The sequence below is a fragment of the Taudactylus pleione genome, unplaced genomic scaffold, assembly GCF_031769625.1.
Source record: "Taudactylus pleione unplaced genomic scaffold, aTauple2 ptg000006l, whole genome shotgun sequence".
Taxonomy (NCBI): domain Eukaryota; kingdom Metazoa; phylum Chordata; class Amphibia; order Anura; family Myobatrachidae; genus Taudactylus; species Taudactylus pleione.
In genome coordinates, this window is record NW_028284409.1 from 20954353 (window position 1) to 20978452 (window position 24100).

At 43.0% G+C, this 24100-nt stretch overlaps 1 protein-coding gene across 1 annotated transcript in view; it reads right to left on the bottom strand.

Annotated features, from left to right (window-relative positions):
* The window catches only part of TAGAP (T cell activation RhoGTPase activating protein), a 214310-nt gene that overhangs the window by 31805 nt on the left and 158405 nt on the right, over positions 1-24100 (bottom strand). The window contains exon 4 of the mRNA XM_088451751.1: positions 7482-7646. Coding sequence (XP_088307877.1) covers positions 7482-7646 — 165 coding nt within the window. The remainder of the gene's footprint in view (positions 1-7481; positions 7647-24100) is intronic.

A 24100-nucleotide genomic window follows, 5' to 3' on the forward strand; every position in this document is an offset into this window, starting at 1 on the left:
CCGTGCATGGCACAGTGAAAGATACTAGCAGGCTGTTTCTGCCGCCAGCGTTTGCAGGAGTCACAGAACCTGTTGCTAGGCAGCGCAGGAAATGGATCTCCGCAGCGGCTGGTGAGAGAACAGAGAGTTAAGTAAAGGTACCTGTAACAGGATTATTCCCAGTGGTGTATAGGTCTGCAAGTGCGGGGGTCCCCTGTGCGCATAGAGGTACCCAGTGAGCAGTGCCTGACGCGCGTTTCGCCGGGGGCTTTCTCAAAGGAAGCTCGTCTTGTAGCTAGTGAGCAGGAAGCAAATACTTCCGGGTAGACACTGATTGGATAGTAAATTGTAATTGATGGCATAGATTACAAATCATGAACACATTCATTAGGGAAGGCGTGGCAATCAAAATAAATGTGTCAACGTTTTTTGAACGGAGCTAAGCGCTCCATTAAAGCAAGCATAACAATAAAGGAACAGATTTGGAATTTGAGATATGTAAACTCACCATCATGACATATTATCAATAAATAAGCAGCTATATGTCCACTCATATATGTCAGAAATAGGACACATTCATTAAAAAGGCATGATAATAAAGATAAAAGAATGTAACCATCAGAGTTACAAATATCATTGATAAGTATAGTAGCAACCTAAGTATATAGGAAATCAAAGCAGATTTTCACAATCACCATGTTCCGGTAATAGAAAAATGTTCACTAAAAGGACGTGTGGCGTGGAGAATAGAACATTAGTCCTTATTAAAATTGACCTATAGTGTTAAAATAATCGATGACCAAATAAAAATCTAAGCAAAATGTTAAAAGATCAATTTAAATATAGCAGGTTTAACAATCAAGATAGTCTAATAATAAAAGTCCGTTAATTAGCGTATAAAAATGAGAAATGGAGCTTAAGTCCTTTATAACCTCTAAATATAAACTAGTATATAACTAAATAAATATACACCCTATGAAAAACGTGAATAGTCTTGTGAAAACATCTCATAAAATGTGATAACGAAAAGAAATAAATTAAGGTGATAAAAGATGAAGGTGATAAAAAAATATAAAAATATAAATACCAAGAATATACACATGGGCACGATGCACCCATAGATAAGTGCATGCATAGAATGTGTCACTATTCACCTATACATATGTATCTTCAAAACCCACATATAAAAATACAAAAGGAGAAAAAAAGAAATTAGAAAGGGAGGAATTAAGTATTCAAGAAAGGACTATAGTTGATAGTTTTATTTAGGCCATGTTGATTCATGGTACTAAGTTTGAAAGTCCACTCACATTCCTTCTTCAGGAGTTCCTTCATTAAGTCTCCTCCTCTGATATTTAGTTGTACCTTTTCCAAACCAAAAGCAAAAAGATCCTTGCAAGAACTTTTATGATGTTGGTAGAAATGTCTAACCACAGATGTTATCTTTTTACATTTTTGAAGATATGTGTTGTCGCATGTTTGATGTTGCCATTGTGTTCCAGGATCCGTTGTTTCAGTGGTCGAGTTGTGATTCCTACATACCTTTGACACATGTACAGTCCAGACAGTATACCACTCCTGTACTACTACAGCTGATGAAGTGGCGAATAGAATGTTTCTTCCCATAACGATCCGTGATATTATTCCTTTTTGTCATATTGGCACATGCTTTGCAGTGGCCACATGGAAAAGAGACTATTATTGTAGGGCCTTTTTGATTTAAATAAGACAGACGGCTGTGGACCATCATATCCCAAATGTTTTTAGCTCTTCTCCAGCTCATTTCAACTTTGGTATCCAAATGCTGTTGGAGATCTTTTTCCAAAGTTGAAATGAGCTGGAGAAGAGCTAAACACCTTAGTGATATGATGATCCACAGCCATCTTTCTTATTTAAATCAAATACAATAATAGTCTCTTTTCCATGCGGCCACTGCAAGCATGTGCCAATATGACAAAAAGGAATAATATCACGGATCGTTATGGCAAGAAACATTCTATTCGCCACTTCATCAGCTGTAGTAGTACAGGAGTGGTATACTGTCTGGACTGTACATGTGTCAAAAGGTATGTAGGAATCACAACTCGGCCACTGAAACAAGGGATCCTGGAACACATTGGCAACATCAAACATGCGACCACAGATCTTCAAAAATTAAAAAAAATAACATCTGTGGCTAGACATTTCTACCAACATCATAAAAGTTCTTGCAAGGATCTTTTTGCTTTTGGTTTGGAAAAGGTACAACTAACTATCAGAGGAGGAGACTTAATGAAGGAACTCCTGAAGAAGGAATGTGAGTGGACTTTCAAACTTGGTACCATGAATCCACATGGACTAAATGAAACTATCAACTATAGTTCTTTCTTGAATACTTAATTCCCCCTTTTCTAATTTCTTTTTTTCTCCTTTTGTATTTTTATATGTGTGTTTTGAAGATCCATATGTATAGGTGAATAGTGACACATTCTATGCATGCACTTATCTATGGGTGCATCGTGCCCATGTGTATATTCTTGGTATTTATATTTTTATATTTTTTTATCACCTTCATCTTTTATCACCTTTTATTTATTTCATTTCTTTATCACATTTTATGAGATGTTTTCACAAGACTATTCACATTTTTCATAGGGTGCATATTTATTTAGTTATATACTATTTTATATTTAGAGGTTATAAAGGACTTAAGCTCCATTTCTCATTTTTATACGCTAATTAGCGGACTTTTATTATTAGACTATCTTGATTGTTAAACCTGCTATATTTAAATTGATCTTTTAACATCTTGCTTAGATTTTTATTTGGTCATCAATTATTTTAACACTATAGGTCTATTTTAATAAGGACTAATGTTCTATTCTCCACGCCACACGTCCTTTTAGTGAACATTTTTCTATTACCGGAACATGGTGATTGTGAAAATCTGCTTTGATTTCCTATATACTTAGGTTGCTACTATACTTATCAATGATATTTGTAACTCTGATGGTTACATTCTTTTATCTTTATTATCATGCCTTTTTTAATGAATGTGTCCTATTTCTGACATTTATGAGTGGACATGTAGCTGCTTATTTATTGATAATATGTCATGATGGTGAGTTTACATATCCCAAATTACAAAAATGTTCATTTATTGTTATGCTTGTTTTAATGGAGCACTTAGCTCCGTTCAAGAAACGTTGACACATTTATTTTGACTGCCACGCCTTCCCTAATGAATGTGTTCATGATCGGTAATCTATGCCGTCAATTACAATTTACTATCCAATCAGTGTCTACCCGGAAGTATTTACTTCCTGCTCACTATCCACAAAATGAGCTTCCTTTGAGAAAGCCCCCGGCGAAACGCGCGTCAGGCACCATTCAAGGGGTACCTCTGTGCGCACAGGGGACCCCCGCACCTGCAGATCTACACACCACTGGGAATAATCCTATTACAGGTACCAGCCGCTGCGTAGATCCATTTTCTGCACTGTCTAGCAACAGGTTCTGTGACTCCTGCAAACGCTGGCAGCAGAAACAGCCTGCTAGTATCTTTCACTGTCCCATGCACGGGGCTTTCATCACCAGTCTGATGTTTACATGACTGACCTCAGTGCATCTAAATGCATGGTCATTTATTTCTCTTTTAGATTCACATGACATTATTAATTGGAATCTGTCCTGTGTACATTCCCAGTCAATTGAGGGACGCCTCATTAAATTATATGATTTTCCAAATAGGATAAATTTATGGTCTGTTTCCATGGTGCATTTTTAATTTTATGTAATCACACACATGATTTGTCTTGTATGTTTTGTTTTGTTATCATCGCCGACATTCACTTTGGTGAATATTTATTATTAGTTGTTTCACTTATGCACTAAATAAACGTTTGTTGGTACTTGGTATATTCACATTTGGTTTTGTATTTGTATATTTTTGCATTTGCTCGTCGAATAGAGACCTACATCTTAAGATAATTATTAAAAGTTATGTTTTAGAACAATTTAAGGTGTGCCCCACTTACCAGGAGCACTTTCCTGTCTTCTCTTTTGTTGATAACTGTACACTTGCTCCGAGGGTGCACCTTTAACCTGACATTTTGTCATAAATATATCTGATGAAATACATAATATATTAACAATTTTCTTTTGGTCTCTCCTGATTTTTATCCCATTTTTTGAATATTATTTAGATGCCTTTGCTACCCTAGTGCGGTGTATTATGTAATTTCTTCTCCTATCTTTGACTCCATACCATTCCCTTCTTGCTTCTATTTTTCTCACCTTTTTATATAATCACGTGTGTAGAGTAAGCATTTCCAGGACTTTTTGCCCTTGCGTAGTAGCAAAAAAAGCGCAACTGCAGGAACATGGACACTGTGCCCATCTCTTAATCAGTCGCATTGTGTGGTATTGCTTGGGCAAACAGTTATGGAGAAATGCTGTACTGGTACCGTGGTCTAATTTTTTATTTTTATAATTAGTTCCAGGAACAGTAAGAAATCAGTGAAATAATTTCAGAAATGAATAAAGTATTTGCACACTTATCTAGAAAGTATATAAATTTGACAACACGTTACAAATTGGTCACCAATCAAGCATTCTTGAGCTGAGTGTAGACGGAAAGCAGCCAATGGTATTTCAGCACTGTTCACTATAAATTTATCCTGGAAGATTTGAATAAACCGGTGAGGCACATGCAAAGCATTACAGGGTGTAACCAGTCTGTGAACATCTAGTTGTACAGCTCTATTACTATTTCTATTTTTGCTATTCAATTAGGTGCGGATTATTTATTTTTTTGCGAATTGGGAGCTTTTTATTCTCGCACCTCCAGAGCAAGTGTGATTTTTTTTAAATCGTTAATTTTAGGCAAAATCAGCAGGACTTGCTCTGGGACCCCGGCGGCACTCCCCTGAGGACTAATTAAGCAATTGGAAGTTTCCAATTAGCTTAATTAGTCCATAATTACTTACCTTCTGCAGCGCTGTCTTCTGCATCCAGCGTCGGGAGCCGGGTCTTCTGCAGCAGGGTGAGTATGTCAGTGTGTGTGAGTGTTTGTTAGTGTTTGTAAGTGTGTATGAGTAAGTGTGTGTCTGTATGAGTGTTGTGTGTGTGTGACCCCCGTTGTGTGTGGCCTCCCAGTGTTTGTGTGCCCCCCGGAATGGGCGCTGGGAGAACTACATCTCCCATCAGCCCTTGCCCCTCCCACCAGCCCCTGGAGCCTCCCAGCAGCCCCCGGGACTCCCAGCAGCCGCCTTTCCTGTGAGAAGATAGAGGGGAGGCTACCGGGAGCCGCGGAGACCACCGTGCAGGTAAGTGCAGAATTTTATTTTTTTTTCTCACAAGGCGCGGGGTTTTCAGAGCTGAAAACTCCGCGACCACTTTTATAAAATTGGATACCACGGGTATCAGGAGCGCGCATACCTGCGGTAATCCAAAATTGGGCGCAAGGTGATTTCCTCGTTAAACCTCACACCCAATTGAATATGCCCCTATGACTGATTCTAAATGAAACATATTTGACTGATTAAGAATTAGGTGCCAATTTTGCCAAATTTACAGCCACATATACTATGCTGCAAGGGCTGCGTTTGCATACATTCTATTTTAGCATGCTAGACATATATTCTGACCAGCTCTATTTTTCCACTGCATTTTAGAGGTGGGCTAGGCAGAAACCCCTCACAGACCTAAATCAGGCTGTACATTTTTCACCCCGTCCCCCTGCAGTATAGAATCCTTCCTGCAGCTGCAAATTTTACACCCAGCAGATGGATTTGACTATTAACTATAAAAGTAAGCAACTTGGCCAGCATAATGTACTCACAATTAAGACTTTACCACAACATCCAAACAATGAAATCACATGGATAAAGTATATACTAAGGTCCGTTTATCACTTCATTTTCTAAGGTTTTGTTTTACATTCCACTTTATACACACATTATGCCATTGGGCTCAATTACGTATTTAACATCTGCATTATCCAGGTGATGTCAATTTGGTTAATAGACAGATTAGTAAACCATAGGCGTTTATTAATAAAAATAATTTTTAAACATTTCTTTTTGTTACTAAGGGCTCTATTTACTACAATCCGCATATTGAATGCAGATTGTAGTGTGATATTAACAACTGAATTCGCATTGCGAATTCAGGCAATATCACAGGGATTTACTACAAATCCCTTGCAGGGACAGAGCTTGCGATAAAGCTCTGTCCCTGCGAATCCCCTCCGGAGCCTTACCACGGTATTTCCGCAAAAAATACCGTGACAAAGTATCCGCGCATGTGCTGACCGGCCGCCGCTGCTACCCCGCGGCACTAAGCCCCACCCCTACGATTGCGGACCCCCCGCGACCCCCACTCCCCCCCTGCGTTCCCCCTCTCCCTTAACTACACTTACCTGCATGATCCGGGCCTCAGGTGATGATCTCCATTCCTCTGGTCAGGTGATCTCCCATACTGCACTGGGACTCGATCACCTGATGACCAGGCCGCAGTGCACCATGGGAGACCAGCTGACTGGAGGGAGGACATCACCCGGTGCCCCGATCACCAGTCTCTGGAGTCAGGTAAGTAAACTTTTTTTTTTTTTGCAGTGATCAGCTTGCGGTCTGTTTAGACCACACAGCTGATTACAGGGACTGACTCCCGGCTCTGCTCTCCCCGTTAGAGCAGAGTAGGAGTCCGGTAACCGGGGGAGACCCTAGATAACGCCACCTCCAGGTGGCGTTATTATCACAGGGCTTTCCCCGATATTTTTTCACAATTTATTTTTAGTAACTTTGGTCGGATCACATTTCCCATTACAATTATGGGAAATGCGATCTGATCACTAAAAATAAGTGATACTTTGGAGTAGAATTCGTAAAATTTTATTCCAACCCCTATTGCCCTGTAATAACTATAGGTCATACTAAAATAATGTGAAAAGGGTGTGAAAACACCCTTTTTCACTTTATTTTAGTCAAAATAATGTTAATAAATAGAGCCCTAAATAAACCGCATAGCAAACATGTATCAAACTGAAACATTATAAAAGTTGTCCAGTTTTAAGTATTTTCCAAGTAAGAATAGAATAGTACTACTAAATTAATGTAATTATTTATTTATTTATTTTGTATTTATTTATTTTTTATTTCAAAGCTTTTTAAATCATTAATTTCAATGGATGGTTCTTGTTTACATTCTTGTTACTATTGGCTATGTGTAGGGTGTGCCCTTCCAAGTCCTGATGTGGCTGAAACATTTATGTATCACATGAATACTGATCTGTACCTAGCAGTGCTTGTGGTTTAGTAGGGCATTATAACTGCTGTCCTATAGATAGTGCAGCTACATCACAGAGAAGCCGACAAAATAAGCCCGAGTGAATTATTAATGTACTGTAGCTCAACTATAGTGAAAAATTCTCATGTGGACCTCCAGTAATTATAAATTGGGATCTCCAAAAATTACTGCAAAAGTTTACTTTTCATCATTGAGATCACCTCTGTCTCACCTACCGATAAGATACAATACAGCCATTGTAGGGCCATATAAAAATGAGAGCATTCTTAGGAGAAATATGGAGAGCATAGGTATCGTCATCATCTTCCTCTTCATCACATGACAATACAATCATCTGGGAGAGTTCCACCCGATGTTTTAATCTGAAACTGGTGCCAGACCTGAAAGACAAAAATCAACGGTTTAGTAAAGTATACCCCTATACCAGTGTTTCACAATTTAAATCTTCAGAGCAGCCTAACAGTACATGTTTTCCATCTCTCCTCACAGAGTCATGAGTGAAATAAATAGTAATGAAAATATCTGTGCTCCAGCACTTAGTATGGAGAGCATGCACAGATGGCATGGGCATAGCTATAGTGGGTGCAGGGAGTGCCAATGCTATGGGGCCCATAGGCTTAGAAGGGCACACGACTGGGGTCTAGCAATTGCACCCAGGTCATAAAAGTTGTTTACAAGGTTCCCGGGTCTCGCACCAAAGGGGGCGTGCTGTCGATGTTGAGTGACAGCACGCCACCTTTGGTGGGCGGGCCGGGGGGGTGGCTGCCCAGATGGAGGCGTTCCCATGAGAACACCTACCATCTGGGGGCGGCCCCACTGACATCACAAGTGATGTCAGTGGGAGAGCTTTTGGCTCTGTTAGAGATGAAATCTCTCTGGGCAACGAGACCCTACCACAAGGGTCTCGTTGCAAGCCCGATGGTCGCGATGGTCTTGACCATCGCGACCATCTTCCTGGCCACTCGCTATAGCTGTGGGTGGTCACACACAGCTATGCGCGCGGCCAGGAGGCCGTTCTAAAAAAAAAAGACCGGCCCTGATTCAGAGCAAGCGCTCTGTCAGAGCGACCGGCTCTGAATCAGGGCCTGTGTGTGGCATGTGTACTGGCGGCAGTACTATTTGGCATATTGTAAACTTGGGGCACTACAATGTGTCATAATATGAACTGTGGGCACTGAGTGATATAATGTGAACTAGGGCACCACTATAGTTCATAATATGATATTGGGGACAACTGTAGGGCATAACATTTACTAGGGCACTACTATGGTGCATAAAATTAATAATTGCTGTGGAGAGAGGTGTCTGTTTAGAATGGGGGAAAGGGGCCCTTCAAAATGTTGCTATGGGTCCACAAAGTTCTGGCTGTACCCCTGACTGGTGGGGTGCATCTACATTCCTAGGGGCTGCTAGAAACCTGGCCCCTAAACGTATACGTTTAGTGTACAAACCACTACTTCTTTTCACAAATATCACATCAATTCATTTATCAAGATCCCTTAACAATGTAGGTACAAGCAATACTATTTTAAAAAGTAATTACTTGTTCTTCTCTTGGACAGTCACTATTGTTAAAAGGTGTATTGTTAAAAGGCCAAAAGTGTACATTAAGCGAATATTTGCTCCCTTGTCACTCTAAAACAGGGATGGGGAACCTTTTTTCTGCCGAGGGCCATTTTGATATACAGTCAGGTTCATAAATATTGGGACATTGACAGAATTTTCAGATTTTGGCCTCTATTCACCACCACAATGGTTATGAAATTAAACAAACAAGATGTGCTTTAACTGCAGACTTTCAGATTTAATTTGAGGGTAATTACATCCAAATCGGGTGAACGGTGTAGGAATTACAACAGTTTCAATATGTGCCTCCCACTTTTTAAGGGACCAAAAGTAATGGGACTATCAACTCAAAAGCTATTTCATGGACAGGTGTGAGCTATTCCCTCATTATTTCATTATTAATTAATCAGGTAAAAGGTCTGGAGTTGATTCTAGGTGTGACATTTGCATTTGGAATCAGTTGCTATCAACTCTCAATATGAGATCCAAAGAGCTGTCACTATCAGTGAAGCAAGCCATCATTAGGCTGAAAAATCAAAACAAACCCATCAGAGAGATAGCAAAAACATTAGGTGTGGCCAAATCAACTGTTTGGAACATTTGGAACAACTGTGGTGGATGACAAAATAATAATTTCCCTGGTGAAGAAAAACCCCTTCACAACAGTTGGCCAAATCAAGAACACTCTCCAGGAGGTAGATGTATATGTGTCAAAGTCAACAATCAAGAGAAGACTTCACAAGAGTGAATATAGAGGGTTCACCACAAGATGCAAACCATTGGTGAGCCACAAAAACAGGAAGACTGTCACGGCCAGGGTATTTCAGCATGGTGCTAGGCGAGTGTTACCTGTGAGGTCATTGTGGCGCGGGCTGTCTGGTGGCGGAGCTGGTGTCTGGCGGGGGGCTTTGGCTGCGCGCGTTGTTGTGCGGGCCTGTTGTCACTCTGCGCTGGTAAGGCCTGGCGGCGTCTCCATTCCGTTTGGCATGGGCGTCGCCATCTTGCCTTCTGGCCATGTGATGCGGCTGGCCAATCCTGGTGAGTCACATGTTCCCTCCGGCCAGTAACAGCACGGCATGGGGTATTTAGGAAGGGTCAGTGCCTTCCTTCTTTGCCAGTGCAACGTGTATCTCAGCCTAGCTGAGAGGGAGTTCTCTGTGCTTACCTGTTCCTGTGAATTTGCTGTCTGCCAGTCTGCCTGTCAGCTCCTAGCTCCCACTGGACTACCCCGCTTCCTCCATCACCCTTGCCCATACCTGAGTGCCTGAGCCTGCTGACATCCTGCGCTTCAGTTCACTACTTGTATACCTGGCTTCTTTATTTTCAGCTCACTACAAACCTGGCTTGATTATTTTCAGTTTCACTACCTGCACACCTGGACAGCTTTAATTGTATCTACTTGGACATTAACCCTTTTACTCATTATACACATTATATATTCCTGGACTTTTATTTATTGCCATTATCTGTCTACTCAAGCACTTATTAAAAATTCTAGTTTTATTTTTAAATCTGCTTCTGTGATCACTCCTGCTACCACCCCGGGTCCACAAACAACCCAGAACATCACAGTTTGCACTGGCCCCATGGAGCCGGCCACGGATCAGGAGTCAGGAGTGAATTTGTTCAGGTGCATTTCTGGTCGTTTAGAAAATCTGGAAAACATGCAGCATCAGATGGCTCAATTTCTGCAAGAGATGTCCAAGCGACAGGATAGTTTGCAAACTTCCTTTTCTACCCCTGGAGTACCAGCATCTACATCTGCTTTAGCGTCTGGGAATACAGGAGGCAGATCATCTCCCCACTTACATCTTCCTTTACCAAGTAAATTTGATGGCAACCCTAAACTCTGCCGAGGATTCCTAAATCAGTGTGACATACATTTTACTCTGCAGCCTGACAACTTTCTAACTGCAAGAACTAAAGTGGCTTATATAGTCTCTCTGTTATCCGGCCAGACCTTGGAATGGGCTTCCCCACTCTGGGAGCGCTCAGATCCGCTGCTGGATAATTACGCAGGCTTTGTGTCATCCTTCAGGAGGATTTTCGATGAACCTGGGCGTACTGTATCAGCATCATCAAACATCATGACACTGAGACAAGGTGTCCGTCCTGTCAGTCAATATGCCGTGCAATTCCAAATTTTAGCATCAGAGCTCAAATGGAATGAGGAAGCCCTCACCTCGACCTTCTGGCATGGGTTGTCAGACCGACTAAAGGATGATCTAGTCACTCGAGAGCTTCCTACTAATCTGAACGACATGATTTCGTTGTGTATCAAAGTTGACCTACGCTTCAGGGAACGTCAGGCTGAAAAAAACAGAACTGACCGGCAAAGGTCATTTACCCCCTCCATTTCTACCCGTCCCATTCCTTCCCCTACTGAAGAGGAGCCTATGCAGGTGAATCATACACACCTCTCTAAAGAAGAACGTCAGAGAAGAATGCAAAAGAACCTCTGTCTGTACTGCGGAGAGTCCGGTCACCTGCTGATCTCCTGCCCCCGTAAACCGGGAAATGCCAAATCCTAACTGACCCTGGAGACATCAAGTTAGGAGTTATGAACCCGTCTCCAAAAATTAAAGATTTCACGATTACCCTAGCCTTGGATCTTAAACCCAAACCTGTCTTTGCTACTGCTCTAATCGACTCAGGAGCAGCCGGAAATTTCATAACGTCTAGTTTCATTGATAAATTTCAGATACCTTGTTTGTCTCTCAACCATGCTATCTCTCTGACCTCGATAGACGGACGCCCTCTGACTAACGGGATAGTCACCAAAGAGACTCAACCTGTATTTGTCCGAATTGGGGCACTTCATTCTGAGTCCTTAAAATTCCTGGTGATATCAGAGGCCTCTCAAGAAATTGTTCTTGGTCTACCCTGGTTACGTAAACATAATCCCAGGATTGATTGGAGTTCTATGCAGATTCTGTCATGGGGTATGGACTGTCAGAAATCCTGTCTTCCAAAAATTCGACCTGTGAGAAAGACAGTTTCATTAGTTTCTTCTGCCATTCCCAAGGAATATCAGATGTTTGCCGACGTTTTCTCTGAACAACAACCAAATATCTTACCCCCTCACAGGGAATGGGACTGTCCAATTGAATTGATACCTGATAAAATGCCACCTCGTGGTCGTACCTATCCGCTGTCCTTGCCTGAGACTCAAGCCATGACCGAGTACATCCGGGACAACCTGGCAAAGGGGTTCATCCGCCCCTCTACTTCACCTGCCGGAGCTGGGTTTTTCTCCGTTGGCAAGAAGGACGGTGGTCTAAGACCATGTATCGATTATCGAGGCCTTAATGACATTACTGTAAAAAATCGATACCCTCTTCCCCTGATTACTGAGTTGTTTGATAGGGTCAAGGGCTCTGTCATTTTTTCTAAGTTAGATCTAAGAGGGGCTTACAACCTCATTCGTATCCGAGCTGGCGATGAATGGAAGACCGCTTTTAATACCAGAGATGGACATTTCGAGTATTTAGTAATGCCTTTTGGATTGTGTAACGCCCCTGCTGTCTTTCAAAGTTTCGTTAATGAGATTTTCCGGGATCTGTTATATGTTTCGGTTGTTGTCTATCTGGATGACATACTGATTTTTTCACCCTCTGTGGCTAAACATCAAGAACATGTTAAGGAAGTCCTGACCCGTTTGAGAGAAAACCACCTTTACTGCAAACTGGAGAAGTGCGTCTTTGGAGTGCCCAGTGTACCTTTTCTCGGCTATGTAATATCTGGCTCCAGTTTAGAAATGGACCCCAAGAAGGTACAAGCAATTCTGGATTGGACCCGACCTCAGACACTGAAGGCCATCCAGAGATTGTTGGGCTTCGCCAATTATTATAGACGCTTCATTAAGGGATTTTCTACACTGCTGGCTCCCATTACAGCCTTGACCCGCAAAGGTGCTAATCCTGCCCAATGGTCACCTGAGGCAGAGTCTGCCTTTCATCTTCTAAAACAGGCCTTCATCTCAGCACCAGTTCTTCGACAACCAGATCTGGACAGGCCTTTTTTGTTGGAAGTAGATGCATCATCTGAAACTGTGGGGGCAGTCTTGTCTCAACGTTATGAGGACAACCGAGTCCATCCGTGTGGGTTCTTTTCTAAATAATTCTCACCTGCCGAAAGGAACTACGCCATAGGTGAGCAAGAACTACTAGCTGTAAAGTTGGCGTTGAAAGAATGGAGATATTTGCTAGAAGGCGCCAAGGTTCCATTTACTGTATTTACGGACAATAGAAATCTTCTATTTCTCAAAAACCTCCAATGTGTGAGTCCTCGTTTGGCCCGCTGGGCAATATTCTTTGTCAGGTTTCAGTTCACCCTGACCTTTCGGTCTGGAGCACTTAATCAGAAGGCTGATGCCCTATTGAGATCTCTCCTCTGTGATGATCAATCTGAAAATCAAAGCAATACCCCTGTCTTGGAATCAAGAGTTTTTGCCGCATTACAACTTCAGCCTCCTACGGGAAAATCATTTGTGGCCCCGGAATTAAGAAAGCAGCTTCTCACTTGGGCACACTCCTCTCGCTTCACAGGGCACTCAGGCACTCGGAAGACCTTGGAGTTCCTGAAAAGACACTACTGGTGGCCTTCTATGAAGGCAGACATAATGGAGTTTATCTCTTCCTGCTCCTCCTGTGCCCAGCATAAATCATCACGACAAGCTCCAGCTGGGGAATTGCTTCCATTACCTACTCCTTCACGTCCATGGACGCATCTCTCCATGGATTTCGTCACAGACCTGCCAGTCTCTCAAGGTTTCAACACTATCTGGGTTGTAATAGACCGATTTTCTAAGATGGTCCACTATATACCGTTGAAGAAGTTACCTTCTGCCCCTGACCTGGCACAGTTGTTTGTCCAACACATATTTCGTCTACATGGCCTTCCTGCTGAAATTGTCTCTGACCGTGGTGTGCAGTTTACTGCAAAATTCTGGAGGGCTTTGTGTTCTGTTCTTCAAGTGAAGTTACATTTTTCCACGGCCTACCATCCGCAAAGCAACGGCTCCACCGAGAGAGTTAATCAAGATCTAGAGACTTTCTTAAGAATTTTTATGTCATCTTCACAGGACAATTGGGCTGCCTTGCTGCCGTGGGCTGAGTTTGCACATAATGCTTCCTACCACTCGTCAACTAACCAAACGCCATTTCAGATTGTATATGGCCTTCATCCTCGTGTTCCCGAATTCCGAAGCCTGCCTGTTTTCGATGTTCTGGCCGTGGAGGACACGGTGCGGAATTTTGCTGCCATCTGGACTCAAGTACGGTCTGATTTGTTGAAGGCATCCTCTCGCTATAACACCCAGGCCGATAAGAAGCGTAGAATAGTTCCATGCAAGCAAGTTGGAAGCCAGGTCTGGTTATCCACCCGGAATCTTCGTCTGAGGGTTCCTTCTATGAAATTTGCACCACGCTTCATCGGTCCCTTCTCCATAACAGAAGTCATTAATCCAGTGGCCTATCGTCTACAGTTACCCCCATACCTAAAAATCCCTAATTCCTTCCATATTTCCTTATTGAAGCCCCTTGTCCAGAATAAATTCCATAGTGCTCTACCTGCTTCTCCTCGAGTCCAGACGGAGAGAGGAGTTGAGTTTGAGGTCGCCCAGATCTTGGACTCTCGTCTACGCAGAGGTCATCTACAGTATTTGCTGGACTGGAAAGGTTACGGTCCAGAGGAACGTTGCTGGACCGATGCTCGTGATGTCCACGCTCCCACGCTCATCAGGAGATTCCATTCTGCCCATCCGGAGAAGCCTGGTGAGTGTCCTGAGGCCACCCCAAAAGGGGGGGGGAACTGTCACGGCCAGGGTATTTCAGCATGGCGCTAGGCGAGTGTTACCTGTGAGGTCATTGTGGCGCGGGCTGTCTGGTGGCGGAGCTGGTGTCTGGCGGGGGGCTTTGGCTGCGCGCGTTGTTGTGCGGGCCTGTTGTCACTCTGCGCTGGTAAGGCCTGGCGGCGTCTCCATTCCGTTTGGCATGGGCGCCGCCATCTTGCCTTCTGGCCATGTGATGCGGCTGGCCAATCCTGGTGAGTCACATGTTCCCTCCGGCCAGTAACAGCACGGCATGGGGTATTTAGGAAGGGTCAGTGCCTTCCTTCTTTGCCAGTGCAACGTGTATCTCAGCCTAGCTGAGAGGGAGTTCTCTGTGCTTACCTGTTCCTGTGAATTTGCTGTCTGCCAGTCTGCCTGTCAGCTCCTAGCTCCCACTGGACTACCCCGCTTCCTCCATCACCCTTGCCCATACCTGAGTGCCTGAGCCTGCTGACATACTGCGCTTCAGTTCACTACTTGTATACCTGGCTTCTTTATTTTCAGCTCACTACAAACCTGGCTTGATTATTTTCAGTTTCACTACCTGCACACCTGGACAGCTTTAATTGTATCTACTTGGACATTAACCCTTTTACTCCCACCACAGAACTCTTGTGCACATTATATATTCCTGGACTTTTATTTATTGCCATTATCTGTCTACTCAAGCACTTATTAAAAATTCTAGTTTTATTTTTAAATCTGCTTCTGTGATCACTCCTGCTACCACCCCGGGTCCACAAACAACCCAGAACATCACAAAGACCAGATTAGAGTTTGCCAAACAACATCTAAAAAAGCCATTACAGTTCTGGAACAACATCCTATGGACAGATGAGACAAAGATCAACTTGTACCAGAGTGATGGGAAGAGAAGAGAAGGAAAGGAACTGCTCATGATCCAAAACATACCACCTCATCAGTGAAGCATGGCGTGGGCATGTATGGCTGCCAATGGAACTGGTTCCCTTGTATTTATTGATGATGTGACTGCTGACAAAAGCAGCAGAATGAATTCTGAAGTGTTTCAGGCAATATTATATGCTCATATTCAGTCAAATACTTCAGAACTCATTGGACGGCGCTTCACAGTGCAGATGGACAATGACCCGAAGCATACTGCAAAAGCAAACAAAGAGTTTTTTAAGGCTAAAAAGTGGAATGTTATGCAATGGCCAAGTCAATCCCCTGACCTAAATCCGATTGAGCATGCATTTCACTTGATGAAGACAAAACTGAAGGGAAAATGCCCCAAGAACAAGCAGGAACTGAAGACATTTGCAGTAGAGGCCTGGCAGAGCATCACCAGGGATGAAACCCAGCGTCTGGTGACTTCAGGCAGTAACTGCCTGCAAAGGATTTGCAACAAAGTATTAAAAAGTGAAAGTTAGATTTAGGATTGTTTAGTTTGTCCCATTACTTTTGGCCCCTTAAAAAGTGGGAGGCACATATAGAAACCGTTGTAATTTCTACACCATTCACCTGCTTTGGATGTAATTACCCTCATATTAAATCTGAAAGTCTGCAGTTAAATCACATCTTGTTTGTTTCATTTTAAAGCCATTGTGGTGGTGAATAGAGGTCAAAATCTGAAAATTCTGTCAATGTCCCAATATTTATGGACCTGACTGTATATAACATTATTCGCGTGCCACGCACCCTCCGCGTGATGTCACACGGGAGCATCGCCACAATCGCCGGTTATTACATCAATGCCCGGGGCAGCCTCAGGAGCTGTAAGGGCACCAGTGTGACCATCTGAAGTGTCCTAAGAACGCTCCAGGTTGGCACTGCTGCATAGATTCTAGTTGCAGTGTTCCATTCTAGGCACCCTGCTAGCCAGATGAGGCTAGCAGAAAAAAGCTCAGAGGGCCAGACCAAATGATTCCGAGGGCCTGCTATGGCCCCCGGGCAGGAGGTTCCCCATCCCTGCTCTAAAATATGTAACAATTTCTGAGAGGCATAACATTAAGGCCCAGATATATCAAGAGATATTATTATCACTCGTTACTAATTTTAAATGGTGCTCCAACCAATCAGCTCCTAACTGTCATGTGTTTGAAAAATGACAGGAGATGATTGGTTGGAGCATCATTTAAGATTAGTAACAAGTTATAACAAGAATATCACTTATTATTAATTATGCACCTAAACATGAAACAGAGGAGAACTGTGCATGGTCAGGCTTTGTAGCAAAATTTGGTAGGGGCCTAGTGTTGCCACTCTAGCCTTCAGGATGCCCAGGCCTGCTCTGAAAAGAGTAGAGCAATGGGATCTTCTGTGCATACGTGGCTCCTGCCCAAATGTTAAGCTAAATCAGAAGCGGCTCCTGTGTGGCGGGGTTATTGCTGCACCCTCTATATATGAATATAGTTTTAACTTTAAATGTTAAGCATTTGTCAAAAGGGAGCATTTATTAATTTATTATTTATTGTTTCTTAAAATCCAGTTATTGATGGGTTTAAACCACAGGTTCTCAAACTCGGTCCTCAGGACCCCAAGCAGTTCATGTTTTCCAGGTCTCCTCACAGAATCACAAGTGAAATAATTATCTCCACCTGTGGATCTTTTAAAATGTGTCAGTGAGTAGTGAATACACCTGTGCACCTGCTGGGTGAGTTGGAAAACGTGACCTGTGTGGGGTCCTGAGGTCAGAGTTTGAGAACCACTGCTTTAAACAAATTCAGTGCACTAAATCTAGGGTGCATAGGTATTATCAGATGCAGTTGAATGAACTACAAAATAAATAAGGGCTTCTGTGCCCATCCGAGGAGCATGCTATTAGCAGCATTGAAAGCTCTGTGCTATCTGATCTTGACGTAAGAATCATTGTTTCCTGAACTAAAACTGACAGAGCATATAAACAAAAATAGTACATGCTGTGCCCATGGTCTGTTATTGTTAGACATATGCTCTTGATATCCTGCATCCCAAATATTTGATATTTGTATCCTTATAATGATGATTCGATGAAAATATTATAAATTGAAGTAAGTTCCCTTATTTTGTAGATAAATATGCAAAATTTGCCCAAAGGGTTCTAATTTGAAAATATAACCCCTATCATACATCTGATCAGTTTTTACATACACTCCCTATCAGAGTGTATCTAGCACTTACCATTCCAGCATCTTTTCCACCTTTGGTATGTCGGGCATCCTCCGTGTACACCCCTGCTTCCCACCACCAAGCCACTTGCTGACATCAGTAGATTAGACTGAGTAGTGCTGTCTGTACTACACACTTCAAACACAATGGCCGAGTCTGTAATATAGAAGTGGGGGCGAGGTGTACACAGAGGACTCAGGGCCTGATTCAGGGGTGGACAATATTAAAGCATCGGGTGCAGTTCCACTGGCACTGGCAGCCATGTACCGTCGGCCATTCTGAGCAATTATAGGGCTGCTCTAATGTCTGAACGTGAGACCGATGTCTGATCTATGGTGCAAATATTTGCACGCAGTGGTGGATTACAGCTGCAATCAGTGTGCATCTCAGTTGGATACCCATAAGCTGTGGCATTAGCATAAATTCACAGTAGTGGCAGCAAAAAAAATGGCAGCCACTACTGCAACTCTGTCCACTTCTGTATCAGGCCCTAAGTATCTACAAAAAGACTAGGTGTAGAATAGAGATTACATGTGCAAAATATGCTTAAGTGCCAAAAGTCATGGGATAGCACTATGTAAAGGTAATGGTAGTTTACATCACTATACTGTGATGTCTTTGAAATGCCTAGACCTGCATCAGTTGTATTCAGAGATTTTGTGAGTCAGTTTGAACACCAGCTAGGCTGCTCATGGCAAGGCGACGTGAATTATCAGAGTTTGAATGGACATTCTAGCTCCGAAGTTGTGTGGACATTCACCATTCCTCGATCTACATTGTCACATGTACCGGAAATACCACATGGAAGGCATTGCTACCTACCTTGAACAGCGCAGTGGCCAACCACGGATGTGTTAGGACACGTGCGTGACTCTTTGGAGTATAGTCCAGCTACAGCCTTGAGGGCTGGAATTCTTGGCTGGATGCAGCTGCATAACAGCTTTGTGAGCTGGAGGAATACTTGGCTTATTGGGCCTAAAGGCCATAGATGATGAAGCGACCTTTGGGCCATGCCGCAGCCTTGAGGGCTGGTATCACTTGGCTAATTGTGGCTAGTGGGCCGTGCCACAGCCTTGAGGGCAGGAATAACTTGGCTGGATGCAGCCCATGGGCTGTATAATATGGAGTGGCCTTTAGGCCGTGTGGCAGCCTTGAGGGATGGTATAACTTTGCTGGATGCAGCCCGTGGGCTGGAGAATATGAAGCGGCCTCTGGGCCGTGCAGCAGCCTTGGGGCTGGTATAACTTGGCTGGATGAAGCCTTTGGGCTGGAGAATATGAAGCAGCCTCTGGGCCATGTGGCAACCTTGAGGGCTGGTATAACTTGGCTGGATGCAGCCCGTGGGCTGGAGTTTATGAAGCAGCCTCTGGGCCGTGCAGCAGCCTTGGGGGCTGGTATTACTTGGCCAGATGCAGCCTGTGGGCTGTTGAATATGAAGCAGCCACTGGGCTTAGTTTCGGCCTAGAGGGCCGGAGCAACTTGGCTAGATGCGGCAGAAGCTGGAAATAACAGAAGCAAAGTCACTGGTGTAGGAGTGTGGGACTGCACATTGATGTTGCTGGAGTGCAGCCTGTGCCACTGGGTTGACACAAGCAGCTGATGATGCAGTGCGGCCTGTGCCACTTGGATGACACAAACGGCAAGTAGATAGTATGCAGGCCTGTGCCACCTGGATGACACAAATGGCAGGTAGATAGTATGCCGGACTGTGCCACCTGGATGACACAAACGGCAGAACAACAATATACTAGAACTGGAAACATAAAAACTCTATTACCGGCATGGAGTGAAGGGCTGGCTGTAATTTAACAGAACCAAGGTCCAAGCATAGGAAGCCCTGCAAGCCTCACTATTGACAGACTAGTGTGCAGCTGACCTGTGCACATTGACAAGACAATTAATTAGTGGGCAGCTGATACTGCACACAGGCAGACAGTTAATTACTGAACACATGTTTTCAGCATACAGACAGGATTAAATGCAAAGTTCTAGCAGCAGCTAAGACTGGGAACTGCAACCAAGATGATCTGCTAACTGCAGATCCTAACAGTACCCACCACTTGACGAGGGGTTTGTCCGGAAAGTCCTGGAAGAACCTTCTCTTCAGGGTAGGAGCATGCAAAGAGCTTTCCGGAACCCAGGAACGCTCCTCCAGACCACACCCCTTCCAGTTGACAAGAAATTGAAGAGAACTACGAGATATTCTGGAGTCCAGGATCTTCTCCACAACAAACTCCTGGCACCCCTGGATGAGTACTGGTGGAGGCCTGACTGAACGCCTAGGAGTAAACCTGGAGGAGAGGAACACTGGCTTCAGGAGGGAACAATGAAAGAAACTGTTGATCCTCAGAGTCCTTGGTAACTTCAGCCGAAAAAGCTATGGGATTAACCTGGGCAATGATGTGAAATGGGCCGATGCATTTGGGCCCCAACTTATGTGACCTCTGGCGCAGATTTATATTTCTGGAGGACAGCCACACTAGGTCTCCAACTCTGAATTTACAGGGCCTGCGGTGCTTGTCAGCCCACACCTAGGACTGCCCAGATGCTTGACAGAGAACATGATGCACCTTCCTCCAGACTTCCCGGAGCCTAGAAACGGATTTTGAAGACGAGGTACTGGTAGTAAGGAATTCAAACAAATTACTCCTAGGATGCATCCCAGAGTTGCAATAAAAAGGAGAGATGGAGGAAGCGGATTGGCAAGAGTTATTATATGCGAATTCCGCAAAGGGGAGAAGTGGAACCCAATTGTCCTGGCACTTAGAGATGAAACAACGGAGGTATTGTTCCAAGGACTGACTGGCCCGCTCCGTCTGGCCTTTGGACTGTAGATGGTTTCCCGAGGATAAGCTCACATTGATACAAAGCTCCACCCAGAAACATTGTCGAAGTCAAATAATTGGTTATGATCATTTATAATTATTATCTGATGATCTAGTCATTTATGGGCTGATAAAGAGTAAATCGGACGCTACTCTGTGTCAGAAGCAAGCCGATGCGCACAAATTCGTATATATATATATATATATAATGTCATTCAAGGTTTAGTCAAGTGTGTGAGAAGCAGGAGTATGTCTGTGACAAGTAATTAAAAATACACAACGATACTGTGAGTGTTTGCATATATATTGAGAAGCTCCGCATACAGATACAGTATGTCTGTGGCAATTGAAGTGTAACACAGACACTGATATGCTCAGAGGAAGTGTTCTGAATGTAGAGTTAGAAACAATTGTCAGAAGTTTGATTACCATTAGCAATTGTATGCCTTGTGTCCAATGCTGATGTGGTTAAGAAGTACTGACAATTGTATTCTAAATAGGCATAAGAAAGCCTTTTTTAAAGTTATCAGACTTCTTGACTATGGCCAAGGCTTGCCCTACCTGTGAGCAGGACAAACCTCATTTTATATGACCTTTTGTAATTAGATTCAGATGGATATAATATCAAAAATACCAGTTACTGGATTAAGCTATATATATATATATATATATATATATATATATTTATATTAATATATATATATATATATATTATATTAATATATATATATATATATATATATATATATATATATATATATACACACAGGTTGAGTCTCCCATATCCAAAATGCTTGGGACCAGGGGTATTTTAGATATCGGAATATTGCGTATTTTGGAATAATTGCTTACCATATTGAAATGTCTTAGGAATAGGGCCCAAATCTAAACACAGAATGCATTTATGATTCATATACACCTTATACATACAGCCAGCAGGTCATTTTATACAATATTTTCAATAATTTTGTGGCTCAAACAAAGTTTGTGTAGATACATGAAATTAATTTATATGTCATATACACCTTATACAAACAGCCTATAGGTCATTTTATACTTTATTTTTAATAATTTGTGCCTTAAACAAAGTTTGTGTACATTGAACCATCAAAAATCAAAGTTTTCACTACCTCAGCCATGCTAAAAATATTCCGTATTTCGGAATATTCCGTATTTCGGAATATTTGGATATGGGAGACTCAACCTGTGTATGTATATATATATATATATATAATCATCTTAATCCATGACACAAACACTAATGCACATTTGCACACACACATAGACAATCGCATGTGTATCCACAATGCGAACACATAGACGCTCTTATGCTTACGAACATACCCACGAACATACCCTGTAACTATTTTAATATGAAGTTGCACAACGCACATTAGCATTTGTAAGATACAATGCACAAATGCACAGGGCATAATTGCGTTGTGCACAATACATACACGCACCACAACATTTGCACTGTGCTCAGACGCACAACGCATACTTATGTATTTCTGTAAATATCTCACTATTACTTATGCAAGCACATATAGAAAAGGTTTTATTAGACAATCATTATGGTATAAAGTGTGCATACAGTATATGATATTTAAGGTATACAACATGGTAGACATGGCATGTTTGGTACTATACTGACACCCTGTTTATTTCCAGATATTCGAATCTATCAGCGAGGGAGTCGCATCTTGCATTCAATGGTTATGGATTATAGGAAATTATTGGTTTTAGGGGTGAGCGGATTCGGTTCTACTCGGTTCCGTTCGGTTTTAAAAACCGAATCTTATTGGCTATCCAAAACTCGTGACAGCGAATAGTCGAATACCCAATAAGATTCGGTTTTTAAATCCGAACGGAACCGAGTAGAACCAAATCCGCTCACCGAATGTATACTCTGTATGTAGTGTCTTAAACCAGTTAAAGAAAGACAATGTCATCTCAAGACATTGTTGGAGAATTGGGACATACCCCTAGTGACAACATATGAACTGTCCTATGAACTACGGCGTACTACAAAGGCCAGGAGCAAGAACCAATGGAATTATGTTTGTCTGTCTACATTGTTGTTATCATGATCTGTAGGGTATATAACCTGCGCACCGGTCCCAGTCAGTAGCCATTCTCTAGGATGACCACAGACTTCAGGATCAACGACTGTATACTGGGACCGGTGCGCATACATATGTAGCAAGCTGTACCTTTTGTATTTAATTGTCTTTGCGCTAATTGTGATAGATCAAAGAGTGTAACAGTTCCTTTGTAGAAGGTAATTTGGCAAGAGGACCAAAATGTACCATCTTGGAGAAGCGATCCACAATGGTCCAGATGACAGAACAACAGACAGAGACTGGAAGATCTACAACAAAGTCCATAGCAATATGGGTCTATGGCTTTACAGGCTTAGGCAGATGACACAGGTGCCCTTGAGGAGTGGTTCGGGGGGTCTTATTTCTAGGACAGACATTGCATGCCCGGACAAATTCACAAGTGTCTCGAGACATGGACTGCCACCAGACAGAACAATACAGAAGTTCTAAAGTTCTAGCAATGCCTGGATGACCTACCGTCTTGGAACAATGGAAGTCCTTCAACACATCCATACGAAGTTTCTCAGGAATGAAGAGCACACCCGACGGTTTCTCCAGAGGAGCTCCAGACTGACAAGCCCTGAGAAAATCCGCCAGAGTCCTGGTGATGGCAAAGTGGATCCTAGAGGTTGGAATGATGGTCTCTTCTGAGGCTCTGGGAGGAAGACTAATAGAGAAACTTCAGGAAAGAGCATCCACCTTGATATTCTTAGACCCTGGTCAGAATGAGATGACATAATTGAACCAGGTGAAGAATAGGGCCCAACAAGCCTGCCTCACATTCAACCTATTCGCCGTCTCAATATAGGCCAGATTCTTGTGGTCTGTGAGAACCGTCACCACATGGTTAGCTCCCTCTAACCAGTGCCTCCAATCTTCAAAGGCCCACTTAATTGCCAAAAGTTCCCGGTTACAGACGTCATAATTCCTCTCTGCCGAGTCAAATTTCCTGGAAAAGAATGCACATGGATGAAGCTTGCCACCACTACCATCCTTCTGCGAAAGGATAGCGCCCTCACCAACTTCAGATGCATCCACCTTGACAATAAATGGAAACTATGGATTGGGATGCCGAAGAACAGGAGCAGACACAAAAGCTGCTTTAAGTGTGTTAAATTCTTGAGTGACCTCAGCTCCCTTCTTGGTAAGTTCTACCCTGGGCGAAACTATAGAGAACGACTTCACAAACCTGCTTCAGAGACTTGAGTCTAGCTTCTGCCATTGCCGTTTTATCCGGGCCATAGTAAAGGAGCCCTAAAGCGGCAAAGAATGCCTCGACTGTCAGCAGTGCAGAGCTAGTTGAGGGAAAACCAAAGGCTCATGGTTGCGGGTCACCCTGTAACAAAGAGATAACTATCCCTACTCATTGCTTGAGGACCTAGGTCGGAGCCTAAAATAAAGCT